This window comes from Ixodes scapularis, unplaced genomic scaffold (genome assembly GCF_016920785.2).
Source record: "Ixodes scapularis isolate PalLabHiFi unplaced genomic scaffold, ASM1692078v2 PGA_scaffold5__190_contigs__length_132052651, whole genome shotgun sequence".
In the NCBI taxonomy this organism is placed as follows: domain Eukaryota; kingdom Metazoa; phylum Arthropoda; class Arachnida; order Ixodida; family Ixodidae; genus Ixodes; species Ixodes scapularis.
The window spans coordinates 22,608,647-22,631,968 of record NW_024609880.1 but is presented as its reverse complement, the minus strand read 5'-3'; the positions used below and the strand labels follow the sequence as shown (position 1 = coordinate 22,631,968).

Below are 23,322 nucleotides of genomic sequence, written 5' to 3'. Positions count from 1 at the left end.
TTGATAAAGTTATATACATCAAGGGGCTTTGAAGGTGTTTCTGTGCTGCTAATAAATTGACTGGGCCCAATTTACAGAAATGAACGCCTACGCAGCTCTTTCATTCAATTCCTTCTTTGCAACGTGCTAACGTCTCGAATGCATAAGCCTCGAATCCTCAGCTTAGAAGTACCTTTAACTTGTTCCTTCATCAGTAAACAGAAGGTCACCATTAGTACGGCACATATGCCATTTTTTAGATGATGATGATAGTGATCAAAGTGGCCAGACTGAATTTCGGAAAAGGTCTATCGAGCGTACGAACTCGCAGCGCCTCACTTGATGGCTCTAGTCACGACGCTCAAGTTTCACGGCAAGAGCAGTATTGAGGATTCATTTCAAGGCAACAAGAGGAATGAAGTATTATATTATTTTGGAGGTCGCTGAAAAGGAAGTTTGATCAGTTGACTGATTGTAAAAGAGCTGAAGACGCTTACTTTAACGAGAAACACTCTCAGTGCGACGACGCGTGTCACCGCGTTTTAATGGTGACACGTTCAGAGTGGGTTTGAAATTTCGATACCACTTTCTGGTTGCCGGACTCTCAACGGTGCCGGCTAGATTGGTGACTCTCAGCCCCCTCGTCAACGCTGGCACCATGCAGGTCGCGTACCAAGCTTTCCCATAGCGCTAGGGAGATGTTTTGTGACGCATAATGAAGGACTCTGGCTCGGTGCTTTAGACGTAGAGCATGGGCTCTCAACTCTGGTTTCAAGGACATACCCGTGGGTTCTATGAAGTATTGCCACAAGAGTTTATACACACCTAAACTCCCTTATCGCATATCTGTCGAGGGAGGTATTCTTTGGCTCCCCCTCGAGGTAGCCAAGCATTTCTCGAGATGGAAAAATCTAAGCAACCCCAATCTTGAGTCTCTATGGCAGGTAAACTAATGGGCATACTTGTCAGATCAACAGAAACAATACTGCGTGGCCCTAGGTTTCTTCTAGCAAACCTCACCTCAACCATGTGAAGGTAGTCCAGAAGCAGCCCACCAATTCCCTGCACGTTCGAATAGCTTGTGGGAATGGGCTTGCCCTCCCTGGAAAGGAAACAAAGGTTTTTGATGCAAGAAGCTCATACCAACAGCTGAAAGCTGGATCGCCAAGAGCGCAGATGAATCACTTCCATTTGAAAGAATAAGACCGCAAAGAACAAGGACGGATGACCGCCCTCTTTATTGAAAGAGGGTGGCCGTCTGTCTATATCTTTCTTTCAAGCCGAAGTACAAGCCGAAAGCTTGGAAGCAAGATGGACGTATCCCTCATGAAGGTAATTTCAGATATGGACCATAGGCCGGGGATTGGAGACCCCTGACTTAGGCAATCGCATAATCACATGACCTCAAGCGGTTACACAATCGCAAAACCTATTGCGATTACGCGATCATGTAACCTATTACGACCACATGCTAACGTAACCTACAGTGATTATGCAATCAAGTAACCTACGGCGATTACATAGACACGGCATTCCTCCCACCACTGGGGCAACAAAGTTTTTGCAGCAACGCACGAATGTGGCAACTATATAACCACAATAATCGAGGAATAGCGTGGCACATGTCGGCCACCGGTGCGCTTGGGGCGCCACTCACCAGGCGGCCAGGCGCTGCTCCAGGTCGAGAAGCAGGCAGCAGTGCAGCTTGTACAGCGGGGCCAGAAGCGAGAAAAGCAGCGACAGGGTTTCCGTGGGTGCTCCCTCCACGTGCCCCTTCTCCATCCGCTCCCGGAACCACTGCGAGGGTGCTCTTTCCTTTCCACAACCTTTCACATCACCTCATAGAGCCCGGGGGCCCATTTCGGGGGGAAGGGGGCTTTTGTTTACAGAGAAAAATTATTTAGGCTCCATCATGCTCACAAAGACTGCTAAGCACAAAATGTGCGATAGGCCTTTCAGGGAAGATGAGAAGGGCGTCTCAACGGCACTGCCCACCGAAAATTCGTTTGCATTTTTGACACATGCTGTGAGATGGTGCTACTCAACAGGAAAGGCAGCGAAGCGCGAGAGCTTGATCACGCGCCGCGCGAATGAGCTTGCTTTTCCATGGTCCATACTACCCATTTTTTTTTAGCTCAGTCGGCAAAGCACTTGGCTCACAATCTCGAGGAGGTGAGTTCAAATCATGCCGGACGACTGAAGTCTTTTTACGTGGTTTCCTATGGGTGTAATGCTTTTCGTTGTTAGTTTTTTGTTACAAACGGCCACTACAGCCAGCCGTTTCAGCCAGACGTTACAGAACTCCGTGAAAATCCGCGGATAAAACATTCTGTTAACAACCACATACACCATCCTTTTTTGAGAAAGAAATTTTTTAGTTTTGGGAGAAATGGCAATCACACTAGTCAACTAGAACTGGGCAACACACTGCCTATGACGTCATACACATCTGCGACGTCAAATCTCTCCGCAGACCCCCCACCCCGACCCATTCATCCACCTCCGATAGAGCACGTTAGTGGGGACGCTCTTTAGAGTGAGCTGAGACACATGTTGCAACCGTAGTCGGATAAAAATTAATGGTTCTGTTTGGGCGACCAAACTTCTGCCTTTCTGAAAAACGACATTTCAACCAATGATGGTGCACCAAATGCGAGTGAGTGCGTCGAGTGGCAATCCAATGCGCCAGCTTTTTATCGGGCTTTCGCAGAAACTTAACTGACGAGCTACACCACTGCCACGGTGAGACTAGACCAATGCGTGGCACTTCCCTGGTTCGCGGTTAGAGGGGTACCCGTGCGAGGGAGCAATCCGCGCGGGGATGTGCGTGACGTTGACAGCGGGTGCAATTTCTTAATCGGCTTTGCCGTTCACTCCGACAAAGTGCCGAGAGTGAGGGATGGCGGCGTTTGCAGTTTGATTGAGCGGTTTCCACACTTGACACCACCACAGAAGAATTTAGCCGCATCGATCGCAAAAGCCCGACGTTTCGTCGCGTGAGGCGCGCAACGGGATAAAAGTACCCGGGATTTCTCCCCTGTGTGAAAACCCCTTTAAGGGTACTAAAATAGATCTTAGTTCATTTTCTTTATAGCGACGAGTCAATCTATGTGCCCTAAAAATAAAAAAAATTATGATAGTGCTCGGCCTCTTTTTTCTACTAAAATTGCAACCAAACGTTGCAACACACTCCATTTCTGACATGCATCTAAAAAGGGGGTGTCATTAAAGCGGCACTGAAGTGGATTCCGAGATCACCTTATTAAGGTGATAACTCAATCTACGGGCTCCAAGCATCCTAAAAAAAACTAAATTACACTCATGGGTGGCTGATTTTCTGATTAAAAATCTAATCAAAGATTGTGACGAACTCCTCTTTCCGTGCCTTGGAGCAGACACCAAAACGCACCGTTGTACAGCGCTGAAAAAAAAAGCTCCAATACGTTATTTACACCCCAAGATTTGACGAAAAACATAATGCACAATGTGCCTAAAAAGACCAATAATAGTTATGTTTGGAATATCCATGCTATAACCTATTTTTATTGGTCAACTTTTATGAAGGTGTTGGGGACCAGAGGATGGGACCCTAAGAAAAAAATAGTGCCAGTGTATTTTTACTGCTGCGATTTAACTAGGACGTCTAGCAGCGTGGAACTGGTAATTTTCATTCACTAAAGCCCTACAAACAATATGCCATCAAAAACAAGCTTCTACAAAAAAGTGCTTGAGTGCCCTTCTAAGTTTAGTCACATTTTATAGACAAGCCGAAGAGAAAAACAATCCTGACCGCCAGATCATCAATGGGAAACCTTTAGAAACAGATGCCAATGCAATGACTCTCAATTTTATGTCACCTAAATTTGGTCTCAATTAATTGTTCAAATCAAGGACGCACCGTGCCACTAAAAGAATAATCTTAAGCGATTGTGTCTATTCTCCTTAATGATCTCAACTTATACCTAATTGAGATTCATGTTTGATGCTTCTTTATTGTTTTGTCCTCACTGATGTTTATACGAAATTCAGCACATTTATGGCTGGTCTGCTCCAGGTTTAGGTCTCGCCCCGGCTGGTGGCTTCCTCGTCTCCAGCATTTGGCCTGCTCAAGCAGAAAGGGGGCAAGGAGCATGACCCGCTGCTCTAAGCCTGACTACGTCTGAAAAATTATCGCCAGCCGTTGCAGCCTACAGCGCAGGAATATCCCGGACTCGTACAACCGGCGAGACATTCAAAGCAAAAAAACTCCTTCTACCGAAAACAAAAAAGAGCGTTTTTGTACTGCCACTCACCATTACAATGACTTCGAGGTCCTTCTTGTACGTCCGCTCTGCCATGAGCAACTCCTTGGCAATGAAATAAGCCTTTTCGCACGGGTATTTCTACAAACAAGAGGCAGGAAGAAAAAGTTGACAAGCTTTTCACGTATCATCGTTTTCTAGAAATCAATCTAGCGAATGTTAAAGGTTAGCTGCATATCACATTGCGCATCAATAGATGATTCTTTTCTGCAGGCCCTTTTCACCACGAGGCACTGTTGTAGCGAGGTGGCCTATTTCATTCTTAAAAATGATTGACGGCACGTCTCGGTGATACGCATGTATGGACTTTCGTTTTTCTGTACTAAATGTCTTCCAAAACATTTGAGCGGGTGTAAGAGGGTTTTTTATGGTGTTCTATCGGGACCGTGCGACGTCTACAGGGGGCTGCAACATTGACTTGGAAGCTCGTTGGCCGCGCCACCAGTGACAGCATCCGCCTTACGTAGCACAATGAAGCGCCGCCCGCTCCGAGTTTTCACCGCGTCTGCGTCATACGCTCGCAAAGTCTTCACAGCGTCTGCGTCTTCCTGTGGCCGTGTTTTCAAGATCTTGTTCCGGACCAGAATGGAGAGTAAAAATAGAGGTTATTTAAATTGCAACGACCTGGCTACGATGACTAAATTATTGCAACCAAACCATACACTTTTCCCCAAAACAATACTGAAAATATTTTCTATTTACCCTTTGTCAATCAGTGTTTGCTTCCCACGGGCATTTATTTTTTATTTAAGGCAAATAATGATCAAGCAGATTTATATCCGGCAGTCATTATAAAAAACACATCTAGCGATAAAGAGTCACGCTTTCATAGCAGAAGCAATTTAAATCATGCCAGTTTGACTTAAATCAAATAAATCTGATTTAAACAAATAAGTCTGATTTAATTTTTTTTTATCTTTATTTTTTTACTTTGTTTCAAAGTAAGGGACCCTGACATTTTAAACATCCTCATGTCCAGCGTTGCTCCGTATGTGTTTTCCGTGATAGGCCTTTTCCCGAATCAAAGCACTCCTGTTGGCACGATGGCACAAAACGAGTTCTGGGTACCAGTTGGCCACTTAGTTCTGGTTTCAGTTTCAGATTTTGTCATGATCGTCATGTCGTGATGAAACACGTCGCTTGCATTTTTACTGCTGCGACTTTTTACGTTCCTACGAGTGTACAATACTGTAGGCGTTGCCGAGAGATATCGAAAAAAACACTTGGCACTGCTTTGAGGCTCCCGACGTGCCGGATTTTGGGCAAATGTAGAATGATGGAGTGCAACGTCCCTGCTGGTGCCGCTGTTGTGCAAGCACGTTTGCACGCGCGTGAAGAAAAGTTATGCAGGCTTTGAAGTTCATGTGCTTGGCTGCAGGAGTGCAGACAGCGGCTGTCCGATCGAAACCGAGACCATGCTACTCTGCACCGTGGCCAACTGGTTCCCAGTGTGCAGCGCGCGCAGTGTTGCATGGAGTGATTTTTGAAGATGGCCTGTCCAACCCGCAGAAGTTGCCGGGAGCTCGGATTCAATTGTGCGTCCCACAGTTGTGAGTGGCAATGGTGGCAAACGTACCGCCACGTTTATCTGTGCTGAACAATGCCTCTGCGTTTGTGTCTTAAATGGTTCGGAAATCGGTATGGGACGGCATTCACCGGTACCAGTAATTGATAAAACCCTTGAGATTAATATTATTAGATCGCTCTTTGCTCGCTGAAGAATCGAGCAGACATACTGGGGTGGAGAAGATTGCAACGCTTTTCACCAGTGCGTGGAAGGGACCTGCGTTCTCAATTTCTGGGTCTCGCGTAAAAACAATTAACGCCAACTGTGCCTCCGAACGCTTTGTATGGCACCGCGCTCGGGCAAGCCGACATTAATTATTAACTTAGCTCGGCTGCTACACTAGGTACCTACGCCCATCCGGCCGTGAGCTATGCAAAATGCATCTTCTAGGAGTTGCACCGTCGCTCTCCCCTCTTGTCGCACGCTTCCAATAAACTGCACCTCACTCAAAAGAATAGAGAGATGAAAGTTTGGCCAGCCTATCGGTTCACCCGAGGTTGGGGTTCTCGGACTCGAGGAACGCCTCGACGTGCGGCTGGGGAGCCTCTTTTGGTCTTGGCACCAAGGAAACGAAGCAGCGCAGAAACGTGCTCACCTTGTAAATAAGGATGTGCAAACCAGGACGTGTCTGGCTCGCGAGTTACGCGTCGACGGGGGACTTCGATCTGCTCCAACGGGGACCAAAATCTCGCGGGACGGCCGAGCAAATTGGGGAGCTGGGAAGGGTACTTTGGCAAGATTCCCAGGAACCCACGCTTTAAACAATGCCCATGGTGTCGCTAATTCCGAAAACACGGCATGGACTTGAGATGACGGCAAGTTATTGGCTTCGCTTTCAATTGCTGGGAGCTGAGATTCCAAATGTTTTCACGGACCGGCGAGTACAGCCACAATTCTGTGCATCTCTAAAGTGACGGTGGACGACGGAACCTCCAATGTGCTACGGATCATGGGGCTCGCGCAACTGCCGCCACAATTTCCCGCTCTAGCACGCGACGTAGTTGCGACGTCCTGCCGCCCGGTGGTCAAAACCAAAATCACAAAGTAAAATGCGTACGGTAATAAATTGATTGCAGCAAATTGCCAGTTCTTTGTTTTGTCGTGCAATTAACGAGCCTTATTTGAAGTAAAAAATTGCAACCGAAATTCTGATGTGTCTCTTAAGAGCCGGAAAGCTAAATTTATCGTATTATTAGAAAGTGCGAGGTAATTTAATCTTCTCTCCTCGGTATCTTTTATTGGGAGTCCATGTGTCCCAATGGACAGCCCATAATTTAAAAACTTCGAGACAAAAGTAACAAAGAGGACATACACACTCATCTCATAGCCGGCACGGCATACAGCTGCCATTTTTTTTTCACGACAGACTTCTCTAAAGCTGAGGAGAACCTTCTATTCAACCAGGACGTTTGCTACCTGTCTTACAATGTTGCACCTCTTGCGGAACTAGACACTACTGAGCGTCCGATTCTTACAAGGCTATTTATAAAACAAACGGGAGCTCTCCAATCTGGGCCCATGGCCGCGGCAACGTCTTTCTCATTCACGTGCCCACCAGTCCCAGAACTCGTTGTGGCTAGCGCATTTCCTGGACGGTCCACATTCGTGCACCCCAATGACGTGCCCCAAGCGTCCCCGACGTGGCAGAAACGTTACTCGGTGCCAGTATCGCTAAGAATGGCGTTGCGCGGGAGCCTCTCTCGCAAACGTGTATATAAGTTTGGCAGTAACTATTTTGGTGTCCATGTTCAAATCAATTTTAAGTATTATCTTGTTGTCCGCAACGTCACTTCCAAACGACGTGAAAATATTTGCAAGATTATTCTGATGTCCACCGTCAAAATATTTTTGTTTTTATCGCGACACTTCAAACTTCAATCTTTACATAGCTTTGGAACTTGGGAATCTGGACTGGAAACTGATTTAAAGTGGCGGTAAAAAAATATAATCTTGATTGCAGGTGGCGTCGCGGTTCAGCGCGCATTTCCTGAAAACAAATGTCACGCGGTCGACTGCAGTTTTTATGACTTTTTAAGCGAAGGGAAATGAAAAAAAAAACTTTTAATGTATACATCAGCTATCAGGCTGCATGTACAGTTTGCTTGGTTGTGCCAAACATCACAGATTGCAGCACTGTAGCTATTTACGATTCATCCGCGCATTTCATATAGCTGAAGGAGCTAAATCTCCTGTGAAAATTTGCAGTTGATTGCGCGTGTCTCGTACAACCGCAGCGCAGATTGCAATACGAGAATGTTTTTCTTGGTAAATCAGAACCTTCATTGTTTGTTTGCACCGGTCAAGAAACATCAAGGATGCGACGTTTGCATTCGCAACATTGTATTTAACACGCGGTTTGTTTTGTAGCTAATCCACTCACAAACCCCAGTTCAAAGCAGGGCAGGAGCCAGATGCAAAGTGAGGCTCAGCAACCACACGAAAATGCACTCGCAAAGTGCTACGTTTAGCGCTGCGACTGCACTTCACCAGCCACCACTGGGCTGTTATATATGATGGAACCGGAAGGTGAATGGGTCGACGACGCAAGGTTCTGGCCTAGACCAGTGGTTCTCAACCATCGATGTTTCACGGACCCCTTATGGATTGGCAGAGATGACGGAGGACCCCGTTCGAGGTGAGTGGAGGGGAAAGGTATAGATTAAATATAATAATGATTTAAGAAATGGATATAACTAAGGGCTAGTGTGAAGTAGATCTCTCTTACTGACACACACACGAGAAAACTAATCCGAAAACTCAAACATTTTTTCTCGACCTGAAAAAAGACAACTTTTATTGCCAGGCTTGACTGATGAGGCAGGGCTTCGCGTACCCCTAGATTGCCTTCGCGGACCCCAAGGGGTCCGTGGACCCCCATTTGAGAACCACTGGCCTAGACTTCAGAGGCCATCTAAGTTCCTCATATTTGTTACGTTTCTGCCGGAAATAAAGGTAGTTGAAACCGAGTGCGACTTCTGCAAACATTGCGTTGATACAGCAAGGCTATCGCAGACTTACCCATTGCTGCAAGTGCATACTTTACTCGCCATGGTCTTGTCTTTCGCTGTATTTGGACACCTTAATCACGTAGGCGATTTGGCAAGCGAAAAACTTGGCGATCAGCGACAGGCTGGGCCGTCGCTGGGGCGTATTGCTCGCTGTTGCTCGTCGCACCGCTGGGTTGCGGCAGACTCCTAGTAAATTTTGCTCGTCGCCTGGGAGTTGCTCGCATGCAATCTTTGGCCCTGTGCCACGCCGCTCAGCAGAAAAGTATCGTGTTCGACGTTGGGTGCCTCGGAATGAGTTAAAGCAGACAACTTAAGCGTTGGGTAGAAAGTCTCGCGCGAACGAGTAGTCGCTAATTTGCGAGCGCAGCCCGAGAAAAGGTGCTGCTGAAGCAGTCTTGAAGACGCTCTCTGCTTGGGTCATTTGGTACGAATCGGTGCATCGAAAACGGCACCAAACACGCACAGTCCATGTGTTTCAGCAGGGCATGTGCAGTGCACACAGCGTAGTTCCAGACCTCAATGTCGCCACTGTAGTTTTAGCAACCTGTTACGGAGCACGTCTTGCCCATTGGACGCCGTTTATGCGACCCGCTGCGGTTGCTCATCGCCGCACAAACACCCACGAGCCAGGTAACCGGATTGCAGACACAGGCCATAATACGGGCCGGCAATGGCAACCTGCGGAGCGCGCCGACTTGTCGCGGCTCGGGTAACCGACGTGCTCAAAGTGTCTGCAATCGAGACAGAGCAAGATGACTGGCACGACAAACGCTTCCTGAAACCAGAACGCGCCAAAGTAGCCTAAACTTGGTTGCCGCGTGCGTGTGGATGCGTTACTAGGCTCGACGTCTCCTAATTAGGGATCGTCGCCGCTGCTGTAGGATCCTCGGGTTACAGCGGTCGTTATAACGGACCTCGACAGTGGGCAAGATTTTAGTTCGCTGTAAAAGGAGTATGCAGAATGCAGATACTCTTACTATACAGACTTTGATGCGGATTATGACTGGAGTCTGTTCTTACCGATGAGACTCATCAAATGCGAATGAATAATAGAAAAGAACCGGTTTATTAAAACTTCTGAACTTTGAAACATAGTGATTTTTTATTGAGGTGTACCGCCGATCGTCTTCACTGCGGGCTTTGTGTCATACGGGGCTTGCGAGGCGTCGAGTGCAACAGACGCTTTGCAAAACGGACGCCGTCGCTACCGAAGCAGAGCCACGCAATGTTCGAGATAATGACTGCTGTTGAAGAGTCTGCTATAATGAAATGGTAAACTACTTACAAACTCTCTTATATATTCAAATGTATGTTATAGCAAAATCTGTAATAAGCCAAGTTGGCTCAATGGCATAGATATAGGAAGACCAACCAAACTTCACAAACCGGTTTTACAACAAACAGGGTGTCTAATTATTATTCTGAATTTCCCTGACTTTTTCAGGTTTCCCCTGACAATTATAGGTGAAATTCCACGACCACTGTAGAGGCGGTTAAATATTTAAGACCATTACAACACAAGGCATTGAGCATTGAGCACTGCGAGGATAATTTTTCACGGGCTTAATTCAACTTGCATATTCAAAAGTAGTCGGGTCCGCCCAGTATGGATTAAATGAGCACTTTCTTGCCGCCAACATTGTCAGTGAAGAGGCCACTTCCGGAAACACAATGAAAGCACGACGCTCAACCACACGCGTCAATAACAGAATGGCAACATTGCCACACAGCCGCCAGATACACACTTTCGGATACTTTCGGCTTAAGCCTTGGATTGGATTGGGGTCTGCGGCTTTCACATTTTGTTACTAAATCTAGTAGCTCTAACTGGATCTAGCCTAGTGTCACACTCTCAATCCAGTCCAATCCAAGACTTGGAGTGGATTTGTTGGCTGTTCTTTTTGCATATGGTGGCACTCTACATCGGGTGAGCAGAGCCCACGTTCTGCTCTAAGCAGAATTCATTGCCTATTTTTCTGCCCCCAGTCCTCAAGTCTTTGCTCAGGGCACTCGGTGGCGTTTCCGGCTCATTTTCCTGACTGGGCTCACTTTTTGATAATATCCTTGACATTTCCCCGATTTTTCTCAGTAATTAAAATTTCCCTGACAATTCCCGGTTTTCCCGGTCGCTAGACACCCTGACAAAGCTGACGGGCATCGGGAATAGACGTTGAGAATTACGTCTTTACCCGAATAAGGACAATCAGATCTTAAAAACTATGGCAGATAGAAACACAAAAGTTGCCGTGTTATACGTACGCTGACCCAGAGGTTTTTCTTCTTTTTTTTTTTGTTACAGGTGGTGTTGCGATTATCTGTTTCAACATGGCACCAATGAAGAAGGAAGCGCAGTGTGTTTTGCGATATCACTAAAGTAAGTCGGCGGTTACAGTTTATTGACAATTGAGAAATTGTTATGGACGAGATCCATGTTCATTTCGTACATCGTGTGACGAGCTGACTTTGGAGGAGTGCATTGAAAAGCAGTTAGCACAGCATCGACAGTCTCTTCATTCACATTGGGCCTACAAGTTCTACGCATTTCACCGACGCTGCTTGTTTCTTTAATCCATTCTTGGAAAACAGCGCGAATAACACACGGACAAGGATAGTTGATAGTCAGCGTCTCGTCCTGTGTGTTCTCTCCTTCTTGTTCGTGTGTTAGGCGTGCTGTTTTTTAAAATGGATTCATACCAGCTCGCCCAACTTTCTATTCTAGTCCCTTCTTTAAACCTTGCACGCCACGCCATGATGCTTTTAACGTCGGGAAGATCTCATCTATACTCATTTCTGAACTGACGTTAAAACTGTTGTTTCAACTGGTGATCTACTTTTGTGATAACACAAAACAGGCAGCACTTTCCCTTTCACCGACACCATGTTCGAACAGTTGCACCAGGATCAACACTAGCAACAGCTTGGTAGGGGCTCTTTTCTCATTGGCGATCTTGCCCCAGTGCCTGTGCTGCCTCTGTTTAAGCAGCGCGGTTCGTAAGGACTGCCTGCCAAGGCCTTTCCGATGGCATTATTGTTGGTTGTGAATGGAACAGTAACACACAAAGCCAACATTCGGCAGAAGGAGCTCTTCTTGAGCCACGCTGTCACAGAGCCGCGCCATTGCGGAGCTGCGTCTCGGATGGGTGTCTTTGGCATCCTATGCTGCACACACACCAAAAGTGGTTCCCCAGTGGCAACAAACGACGCCACAGAAGCAGTCATGCTGCCACTAAAGGACGCTAAATACCTCCTTTAGTTAGTAATGCCAACTTTCTTCTAAAGCAGTCTCGATATCTGGATTTGTGTTGCAGTTTGTAAACATTTTTCTTTCAATTTCACTTTCATTCTGGCATAGTAGGGCATCACACTTGGCAGTGCGATTCCCTACTTGAAGGACGTCTGCTCAGTAAGCTCCCAAGCGTTCACTGGCCGGATGTAATCCCTGCAATGTTCCCAGCCTTGTGGTAACCGCTTTCGCCGTAAGTGCATGAATATCATTGTAGATGTTAATGATTATTTTATACCAAGTGGTACCGGTACGTACGAGTGTAAAGCTTGCACAAAGCGCAACGGATCTGACGAAATTAGGGCTGCCTCAGAACCAACCAACCCCCCCGCCCCCCTATGATCGCGACACGACATCGAGATACACCTCTGCTGGAAACTGCAGCGCGTGTGGCTGTGTCAACGACCTGTTGGTGGCGCTACATGACAAAATTGATTCCCTCGTTAAAGGGAAACTGACACCCCCCCAAATTTTTTTTTATTTTTTGACAGGCGCTTTATTATGGTGTCGGAGGACTACCCAATTAATACTCTGTAACAGAGTAGCGTATATTTTTAATAAAACCAAAAGACACAACTGAAACCGAAACTTGCGCATGGAGGTCGGAGAAGTGGAGAGGGGAGAGTGGGAGTGGCGGAAGTCACGTGGCTATACCCGACCGTGCGCATTTCTTTTCCCCCTCTGCATAGCAGACGACATGCGTGGTGACATAGCGGGAACTGTTTGCCGTGCGATTCTTTTGCAGTTATGTTTGTTCCGCTCGCTGTTCTGTACTTCAAGATGAGTTGTTTTGTACATTGAGGAGTTGGAGATGAGTAGTGAGTGCCCGTGGTGAATTTCTGTGATCGGCTCCAAAAAGAATACACCCAAGATGTTGCGTAAAGAGCTGGCTCACAAGTCCTGCGTCCGAAAAAAATAGGCATTGTGCGACAGACTTTCTGAAAGATCAACGGGATCGGGACCAAAGGCTGGCTGCAATTCCTGTAGAACATTTACAGGCACCTCGGAAAGCGGACGCTACCTGATTTATATGCTCCTTGCATTTTGTGGAAAGTAATTACATTGAGTTTGCAGGTGTCAAAAAGGAAATTCCATACCATTTAGTTCAGCGACGTTTCATCCACAACATTTGTTTATTTTTTTGTTTATTTCTTCAGTGATAATTTAAAAAAAAAGAAATGTAAACATTGCAAAATGTTTGAAAAAAAAAGGTACTTTATCACTGGGGATCGAACACGGTCTTGCAGTGTGTGAAGCGGACGTCTTTCCACTGAGCTACTGGGGGAACTCTTTCTTCAGTAATAATGCAGCCGGTAAACTGCAAGTTGGAAAGTTTGCTGCCGATTTTCCTCCAGCAAAAGCACTCCTGGGTTGAAGTCGAGAAGCACCACACATTGGCGACATTCGCTTTTAGTAAAGAAATCATACGCGCGCATATTCAACTCGAAGTACACACTTCATGCTTGACGTTTGCGCGAGCAATGTCTTCAGCCACGAGAACGGAGCGACGGCTCGACGACGTTTTCGTGCAAATCGGCTTGGTGGTCGGGCGTGCCATACAGGATGAATACCAATTCTTTTGATCAGTCCCAAATTTCTCTTTTAACCCCTTAAGTGCCACATTTTTTTCCCAAAAGTACCCTAAGAGTGCCATATTTTTTTTTTATTTTGAATTTTTATTCTTCTGGTATTACACATATAATTTGAAAAGTTTATTACGAAAAAATCAGCGGAGGCGAGAAAAATATTTGAAAACTAATACGAGTGCTGCCATCTATGATCAGCGCCACGAAACTACCCGGACGAGCCTTGTTCGTCCGTGGAATTGAGGGCTACCGAAAAAACCACTGGACGAGCTGAGCTCATCCATGGCATTTTCAGCCCAAAAATGGCTCATCCAAGGCACTTAAGGGCTTAAAGGCAGACAGAATTCGCCGGTACCACGAAAGACAGTTCTAAAGTAGAGGTTCTATGCCCGTCGTCCGCTGCCATCGCCGTCCCCGCAATCCCACAATACGCGAAACGACGCACGCGCAGAATGCTTCCGGTTCTCTGTGGAACTTTTGTTTTCAATCAACGTATTTTCAGCTTTTTACAAGCCACAAAAAATGAGTTTCATATTATTTTCTATTTTTAGTAGTGAGTGTGTGCCTTTAGTGACCAACGACTTTGATTAAATTTGGTGGTCGCGTCGAAACTTTAGAAAACGGCTCGTGACCACGGAAAAGAGAGTGAGCGAGACTCGAACCGGCCAGTTCTTGATCGGCGGTGTTCAGGCGGAAAGAAACCGAATTTCGAGCCGCAAATTGTGTTCTGGGTAGTTGGGCTCTCATATGTCATGTACAACTAAAAACCTCGGTGAGCATAAATACCCTGTCAGTGTCCCTTTAAAGAAGCTGTCTCTGTCAAAGAGGAAAATGCATCTCTGCTTCCGCATCTGCCAACCAGCGCAGAATCGCAGCGTCGCTTTACTGCCCAAACCGTCGAGCCACGGTTGACCACGACGCCGTCTTAGCAACCCGGTTGCAAGTTTGCAAGCTTCGCAACGGTCCTCGGAAAAGATTTGCCTCGCCAGTATGTCATGTCGAGCAGTCTGGATACATCCGAAAGCCCTTTTACTTTTGCCCATAGCGTCCGTGGTGGTTGGGCCCTTCCCCCGACCGCCGCCTGCATTGCCTGCATCGAGGGCACCTAGGCACGAAAGCTACTGTTCATGTCGCATTACTGCGAATGAAGAAGACTTTCACAAACTGAACAATGGAAACGTTTGACCTGTGGACTCACCTTTCAGGCTATTTTTTTATGTTGTACGGGGCAATCAGGATCGTGAAACAGCTACGCCAAACTAACTCCTCGAATCGATTGTTCAGCGTGTAATCCAAATGTCTGTGGCCTGCATGCTAAGGCTAATATGTTTTAGAACAACGTTGTTTTAAGTGATTACAATATTATTTCGTTAAGTGAAACTCGGTTAAACAGCTCATTTTCATCAACTGACTACTCACATTCCGAATACACAGTGTTTCGTCCAGACCGAGATTATGAAAAGCTTCCTGTTAAATTCTGTAGTGGTGTACTTATTGCAGTTAGGAAACATTTCTGGGCTATTCGTCCATTTAATCTTGAATTCCAGTGCGAGTGCATTTGGATTGAAATAACACTCCAGGAAAACCCTAGTTTACCTAATCGGCCCTTTTTATTTTCCTCCTAATCTCAATGGATATAGGTTTTCAAATCAATTGGATATCCCGGTACATAAACTAGATCTAGATTGACCTCGTATACTCATTCTTGATGATTTCAACATTCCTGATATAAAGTAGAATTTGCAACATATTGTTCTGTTAACTGGCACTGCCTCATTTAAGGCAAATGCTCTTTTCTCATTCGTTAACTCCCCTGGAATTACTCAATTGAATAGTTTCCAAAACTCAGCAGGACATGTGCTGGATCTGGCCTTGGTCAACCGTTTTCTTGACAACACTGAGTCTGTTCCCAGTCTGCTGAGTATTACCGGATGTTTGGCATGTTCCTTTTTCCGTTTCCTTTACAGTTTCCACGTGGGAAAAAAATTATAACAAGAGTTAGTCACTTGCTTTCTCAAGGTACAATTACTTTGGCATTTATTAATAGTTAGATAATGTAGATTGGGCACGCATATATAGCGTGACCGATGTAAATTGTGCCGTTGAAGCGTTTACAATCTATATCGTATCTGCACTTGTACTCTTCGTTCCCAAAAATCCTCCTTATACAAGTCGCTTTCCGCACTGGTACTCTAGGGAGCTTAGATCAGTTCTAAGAGAAAAAAACTGCATTATCATACGAAATATAAGATTGCACACTCGGCTTCTTGGTGCCGGAAATTTTCTGCATCGCTTGCACTAGCTACAAAATTGCTCAAATGCAATAAAATATTACATTGTGAGTCCGTAGAGCACAGTTCAAACCGTGACCCAATGCGTTTCTGGTGATATGTAAGGACCATACAACTACTACTTCGTCAACAATACACATAGCTGACTGGTCTGGCATTATGCTGAGTGAGCCTGAAGAAGTATAAAATGTATTCGCGAGTTATTTTTTCTCGGTTTAATCTTGGAGCTCTACCGCACTGCCTATGTCTTTCGACAGTGACAATGCTAGTGATCACCTGTCAATCTTACCTTTTAGAGCGCAGCTATTAGGTGCCTGTTTCCGGCTTGAGCGGTGTCGGCGTAGTCGTGCAGTGCATTATGGGTAAATTTCCCCGCTAAATTTAGCGGCAAAATTCCCCGCCAAATTTAGCAGAAAAAAATTTTTCCGCTGGCGGGGAATTTTGTTTGCTAAATTTAGCAAGAAAATTTTCCCACTCAATTTAGCGGAAAAAATGCCCCGCTAAATTTTGCAAAAAAAAGTTTTACCACTAAATTTAGCAGAAAAAGTTTACCCACCAAATTTAGTGAGAAAATTTTCCCGCTCAATTTAGCGGGAAAATTTTCCCGCTAAATTAAGCAAACAAAAATCCCCACCAAATTTAGCAGAAAAATTTTTTACGCTAAATGGAAGGCGAGCAGGAGAGGAGGAGGGGCATAGCCTCCTCTCCGCACCTTCTCCTCCTCCTCCTCCTCCTCCTCAAGAGCTGCGCTCTAATTCGGCGTCACAGGGGATTGTAAACATCTTTCACTTTTTTGAACTTATTGACATTGAACTTTCTACCAGAAAACTCAAGCCAAAGTTTTCAGTCGCATTTAACGGTATCCCGAGCTTCACTGTTAAAGGACAACTCCGCTCAATTCCAGGAATTTCGGGGTTTTTGGCGCTTATACATTAAGGTATACTAATAAATGGCTCGACGTCGTTTGTTTCTCAAAAAGGGAAATATAATTCTCGTAATCCTTCTTTACTCCTGATCACGAACCGAAACCGAAACTGCGCCTGGCAACATTGGTCCCACGTCGTCATAGTCTGGGACAACCCACGTGGTACGAACGTCACCGCACGCCCTTGCTGACCGCGCGGACGAACGGATCGGCGGAGCAAGCGTCGTCGCGCCGTGTCATCTGCTCCACGGTCTCTGCTATCCAACGACGTGTGCACTACCGCGGCCGCAGAGTGTTTTGACGCAGAAAAAGGCAAGTTGTTTTAAAGTTATGTTTTGGAACCATTAGTAGTTGAAGTTAAGTAAACCACTCGTAATATGCCAGGCATCGCAGCACAAAACGTTGCTCCGAGACGCAGCAGGTTCGGTCTTCCCGACGACGAGCGCGGAGCGCTCGCTCAGACGCTCATCAGCGCATGCGCGTTTTGGATCACGTGGACATCGGTATGCACGCTGCTGGCGCCGCCTGTAGGCTGCGCCTCAATAAAGTAAAAAACAAGAAAAAACAGCGGTCCCAGACCATGACCTGCGGCGCAGTGTTGGCTGCGCCAACACGCGGTATTGACTGCGCTGTTCTCTGCGCCGCACATCGGCCGCTAGAATTAGCAGATTTCGGAGACTTGAGGCATCTCAAACTTTGTTTACCAGTTTAACAAACTTTTAGGCTTAATTACGTCGTAAAACTTGACGTGTAGTCTTTCCAGGTGATACTAAAGAGAACTGCGTTGTTTTTTCAGCATCGAAAATGAAGCGGAGTTGCCCTTTAAAGGATGCTCTTCTATTTTAGAGCGCAGATCTTAGGCGCCCGTTTCTGGCTTGAGCGGCATCGCCGTCGGCGGAACCGTTAGCATAACCGCGCGGTGCATTATGGGAAATGTCCTATAATGCACAGCGCGGGACCCTCGTGACGTGACTTGTGACGTCACAAGGGTCCCGCGCAGTGCATTATGGGACATTTCCCATAATGCACCGTGCGGGGAGTGGGAGGAGTGAGCAGGGGAGGGGGAGGAGGGGAGGAGGAGGAGGGGAAGGAGGAGGGGTGAGGAGGAGAGGGAGAGGAGCTTGAAGCATGGCGGGAGGGGGAGTAGCAGGGAGGGTGAGGAGGTGAGGTGGAGGGAGGAGTATACCCTCCCCTCAGTACCCTTCCCTCCTCCTCCTCAAGAGCTGCGCTCTAATTCGGCGTTACAGGAAGTTGTAAATGTCTTTTTTTTTTTCACCAGTCTTAACATATATTTTAACTTTTCATTGCAGAGTCTCGCCTTTCCTTCCCTTTGGAAGAACTCTATTACTGTGCCAGTACATACCGCATTTACTCGCAGAATGAACACACTTTTTTTTCCGAAAAATCGATGCAAAGTTAGGGGGGGCGTTCATTACGCGAAGTAAAATTTTTGGGTCGGTTATTTACTCGCATAATGAACAATGCATAATGAACGGACCTTTTATCCTGAAAAATCGAAGTAACTTCTTGTCTCTCTGCGCGCGGCGCCCGACCCCGTAATCAAACTAAGCTGTGCAAAAAAAATCCTCTTTGTATTTTTTTTCTCTTAGTTCCTTGTTTTTTTTTTTTTTGCCGCCTGCTTTTCTTTCGCAAGCTGTTTTGTTTGCTTAGGCGTTGCTTAGGCGAGGGCTCTTCTTCGCTTATCTTTCTTACCTCCTTGCGCGCGGCGCGCGACGCACGACCCCCCGTAACCAAACTGCGCTGTGCAAAAAAAAAAAGAAAGAAAATAAAGCTCCTCTTTTTCTTTTTTTTTTCTCAGTTCCGTGGGTTGTTCTTTTTTTTTTTTTTTTTGCCGCCTTTCGCAAGCGGTTTGGTTTGCTTAGAGGGCTTCTCCGCTCCTCTTTGTTACCTCCTTGCGCGCGGCGCGCGACCCCCCGTAATTAAACTGCGCTGTGCAAAAAAAAAAAAAAAAAAAAAAGAAAAAAGCTTTTTTTTGTTTTTGTTTTCTCTTAGTTCCGTGGGTTTCTCTTCTTTCTTTTTGCCGCCTTTCGCAAGCTGTTTCGTTCGCTTAGAGCGCTTCTCCGCTTCTCTTTCTTACCTCCTTGCGCGCGGCGGCGCGCGAACCCGAAATCCAAACTGCGCTGTGCAAAAAAAAAAAAAAAAAAGCTTTTTTTGCATGTTTTTTTTTTGCTTCCGTTGGATCTTTGCAAATTTTTTAAACGCCTTTTGCAAGGCGTTTTGTTCGACCACGCTGCCCATGCATTCCCGACCTCGCTGCACCAGGATAGAAAAGTGCGTTCATTTCTCGCGCATGGGAGGAGGGGGTCAAAATTTTGACGTCCGAGTTGGGGGTGCGTTTATTACGCGAGTGAAAAAAAAAGTCGAAATTTTGAGAGCCGACTTGGGGGGTGCGTTCATTACGCGAGTGCGTTCATTGTGCGAGTAAATACGGTAATGATGGCAGAACGGACGATGCCAAAAATTAAAGACCCGTGTTGTTGCTATGTCCATCTGCAAAGGTCTATGAAATTTATTCAATCACATTTCAAACTTTTTTAAGGAAAAGATTAGCCCTTCATAACATGGCTTTGTGTGTGGAAGGTCTGTGAAGACAAATTTAGTGTCATTTTTTAATTTTGTGTCACCTACTGTGTGTCAGCATAGACAGGTAGATGCTGCATATTTTGACCTTTCAAAGGCTTTCAACTTGCTTGACCATTCGCTCCTTGTGTATAAATTAGGATCTTATAGCATGAGTACCTCACTTTGCTCGTTGTTCCTTGATTATCTGCCTGACAGACACAATTTTGTGCATGTTCTTGGACCTCTTTCCCAGCCCCATGTTCCTCTTTCAGGTGAGCTGCAGGGGTCCAAATTGGGTTGATGTTTTAAATATTTTTATTAATGGCCTTACCTCAAGTGTACATAATTCAGTCATCTTGCAATATGCAGATAATACCAAACTGTATAGGTAGATCTTATCCTTGGATGACTGCGAAGAGCTTATGGACAATGTTAAATCAGTGTGGGATTGGTGTCGTCAGAACATGTTGATGCTCAATCCTTCTAAAACTGTTTATGTCTGTTTAAAATGGCAGGAAAAATCCACTTTTGTTACCAGGTTGGCAATGTTCCGTTGCGAAGAGTCGACTGCACACTTGGTCTTGGTGTATCCATAGATTCTTCCTTATCTTTTACAGTACATGTTAATAACCTTATAAATGACTCTTTTTGTAAGCTCGGTCTCATCTCTAGAATTCCGTGAGAGTTCTCCATGTCAATGGGTATTTTACGATGAAGCTCTCGTTAATCCGGTACAAGTTGGAGCTTTCGCCTGTTGTCCGGAATTTAATTAGTTTTACAAGTCAGAAGATGATCGAAAATGTTCAGAAGCATTTCTTTCGAATTTTCTACAATCGTTATATTGGTCGTACTGATACTATTCCTATGCGAGACTCTTGGAACGATGCAGTTGCTCTCTCTTGAGTTCTACTTGACGTGCGGGAGATCTAGTTTTCCTCTATAAATGTATTAGTGGATTAATTGATTGTCCTGACCTCACATCAGCTATTATTATTCATAATCCAGGTAGATTTTTGCGGATTTCTCAGACTCTCCACGTTAATTAAATCATCCCAACCAGTCCCATGACCCGTACTGTCAAGACCGGTTATAACGAAATAGCGGATATAGCGAAGCGATCACGATTTCCCTTTTTTTTTTTTTCATCGTTATAACCGAAGTCGGTTATAACGAAATAGCGGATATAGCGAAGTGATTTCCGATTCCCGTTGACTTCGTTATAACCGGTCTCAACAGTATTCAACACTCGTGTAATACCCTTGGTATAGCAGATAGTGATGTTTTTAATTTAACTTTTGTGGCATTTGTAACTAACCCACGATAAATCTGTTGTGCATAATTATGAAGGCGTCAAGCTGCTCATAAGCACAGAAAATAAGCAAATAAATAAATAAATACATGTTGGTGCAGGAATTGAAGGTGCTGGTGCAGTAAAAATTCCCGCATAGAAAATTTAAGTTTTAAAGTCAGTTTTGTTGTTTCACGTGACAAAAATTCCGGTACGACTGGAAGAATCCATGCCCGTGAAACACTACCCTTCTATGCTTGGAGACAGCCTTTTCGAGGCCATCAAGTTTCGTCGGCTGTACCAACAAACTGGGCGACAGAAAGGTGCACTCGCTGGTTTCCCTTCTTTTTTACGAACAATGGTAGTTGTAAAAATCGAGACAAACATGGCGCTTGGGAGTCTACAATCTTGCCTAATGCCCATCTCCAGCACCAAGGACAAAACGGTCCCCTCGAGACTCCACGAGCCTCCACAAAGAGACCCCTGGGAGACTTCTCTTTAGAGTCTTTGGACCTGCGCAAGCTCAAATGCGCATGTTCGTACCTTTCGGCGCACGTCGCTTGCAGAGGAGTCGAGCCTTGACGCTGAGGAAGAGAGGTCACCCATCGTCTCGTCCCTCCCGTGGTCCTGGAGAGGCGAACTCTGACCGACGCCAGACGTGGCGGACAGGTCGTCGCTAAGCCTCGGTTGTTGGCCTCTCTGAGCGACAACTCCGATGCCATTCTCCGCCCTGTGCGGCGTTCTTTCTCGCGTCGACGAGGGCGAGGGAGGTGGCGGCGGGGAGTGCAAATCAATGGCAACTGAAGAAAAAAAACGCCCGGTGGGAGAAAATCATAAGAGTACGTAAAGAAAGGCATTCGAGAAAGCAAGCAATGCAGAAGCGAGAACAAAGTTAGACACATGCGAACCTGCTATTTGGGTAAGGAGAATGGCAAGGTGCAAATTTTTACCAAGCACTTAAAAGTTTCAAAAGTTCCCGCAAAATTGTGCAATACACTGAGAAGCGTGTAACGACCTCTGGAAATAAGCGCCTCTCAGTAGCTTACACAAGTGTTCGGAGATGTCACGGGTGAGCAGAAGCCTTTCTAATCTGACCCATGCCCCTTTTCTTTGACTGCGCATTTCCAATGTGCTTTCCTCCTAGAAAAGAGAGGAGTGGCCAGCAAACGTAATAAGTGTGTTGTCTCAAAAATTTCGAAGTGTCACTCTGTGGCACAGTTTAGATTTACGTAGCTGCGCGACCTTTCCAGCGAAGAGGGCTACAAATGTCGCACGTCCAGACACGTTGGTCCGCGTGTGTGACCTAAACGATAGAGAATCGGGACCTAGAGAGCCAATGTACTCGGATGGCGTGCCCGTTTCAGGAAGCGACGGATCAAGCCAGATAGGTGGCCCTGACAAACAATTTGAAAAAGTATTTTACCTACAGAGACGTGAACAGAAGAAAAAAATTTCCACCAAGGAGCAAATAAAACTTGCCATTCCCCTCATGCAAGCTAAACAAAAAAGTAGTATGAGAACAAACGCAACAAAATTTCAAAGGTAGTACAAAACCAAGCAGGGGATAAAGTGAAAGCACGACCAACACCACATTCTTACACTGTACCGCGTTCATCCTTAAGCCGACACTGCAGCTAGAGCTACAAGTGGAAGCTATCCCACACTCTTTGCTTCGAGATGTGCCTTCCTAGAATGAGCGCCCATTTTGTAGAACATTTTAAAGCCGCGATATCATCCTTTCGTGCTTGTAGCCTGGGCTGCAGTGTCCGCTTAACGTAAGGGTGAATGACATAAGCATTGGTTGGGACATGTAAAAACATTGCATTCCTAAATCTTCACAAGTTCCTTGGCTGGCTCGCTCGAAACAGCCCCTCAGGAAAAAGGTCCTACCAAAATATGGCAACAGGTGTGAGAGATGCTGAAGAATGCAACAGTTTTACATTATTCCATCCATTTCACCGGGAATTTGTTTGATTTTATTATCAGCACACACAAGTATACCAAGTGTTTCAGCAAGTGACTTTCAAAAATTCCCATCATAGGCTGATAAAGGAAAACTCTGTGGGAATGAACTGCCAGACATGGCAGACATCAGGGATTGCAAAAACAAAATACCGCGGAAGGCCCACTTCGCTCAAGCAGCCACTATTAACATTTCACAAACTTGAGAATTCTGCAAATTATACGTTAAGAGCCCGATTATACCTGACAAGCGCCCATGCCTACATTAACCGAGTTTTCAGTGAAAGTGGAGTGGGTGCTCCCACCTTAATTTTACGGTAATTAAGATAATTAACTAAAATACACTAAATAACTTTTTAATTAGTGAAAATCAACATGTAGCCTCAATCATTTTAAAACAACATGTGAAGCGTTGTTTTAAAACCTTTAAATCAGTCAATTTTAGGAGGATTTAAAATATATGCGAAGCTCAGGAGTGTGCTAAAGTTACCTCTCATGCAGCAGGCACGAGGCTGGCGACGTGAAAATGAGCAGCATATTCTAACCGTC

General features: G+C 45.7%; 1 protein-coding gene across 1 annotated transcript in view; it reads right to left on the bottom strand.

The window, feature by feature from the left end:
* Positions 1 to 23,322, bottom strand: part of LOC8041800 (FERM, ARHGEF and pleckstrin domain-containing protein 2) — a 185,712-nt gene that overhangs the window by 48,010 nt on the left and 114,380 nt on the right. The window contains exons 12-15 of the mRNA XM_029986602.3: positions 21,355 to 21,611; positions 4,272 to 4,361; positions 1,637 to 1,776; positions 1,000 to 1,081 (exon numbers count right to left, since the gene is read on the bottom strand). Of these exons, the coding sequence (XP_029842462.2) occupies positions 1,000 to 1,081; positions 1,637 to 1,776; positions 4,272 to 4,361; positions 21,355 to 21,611 (569 nt within the window). The remainder of the gene's footprint in view (positions 1 to 999; positions 1,082 to 1,636; positions 1,777 to 4,271; positions 4,362 to 21,354; positions 21,612 to 23,322) is intronic.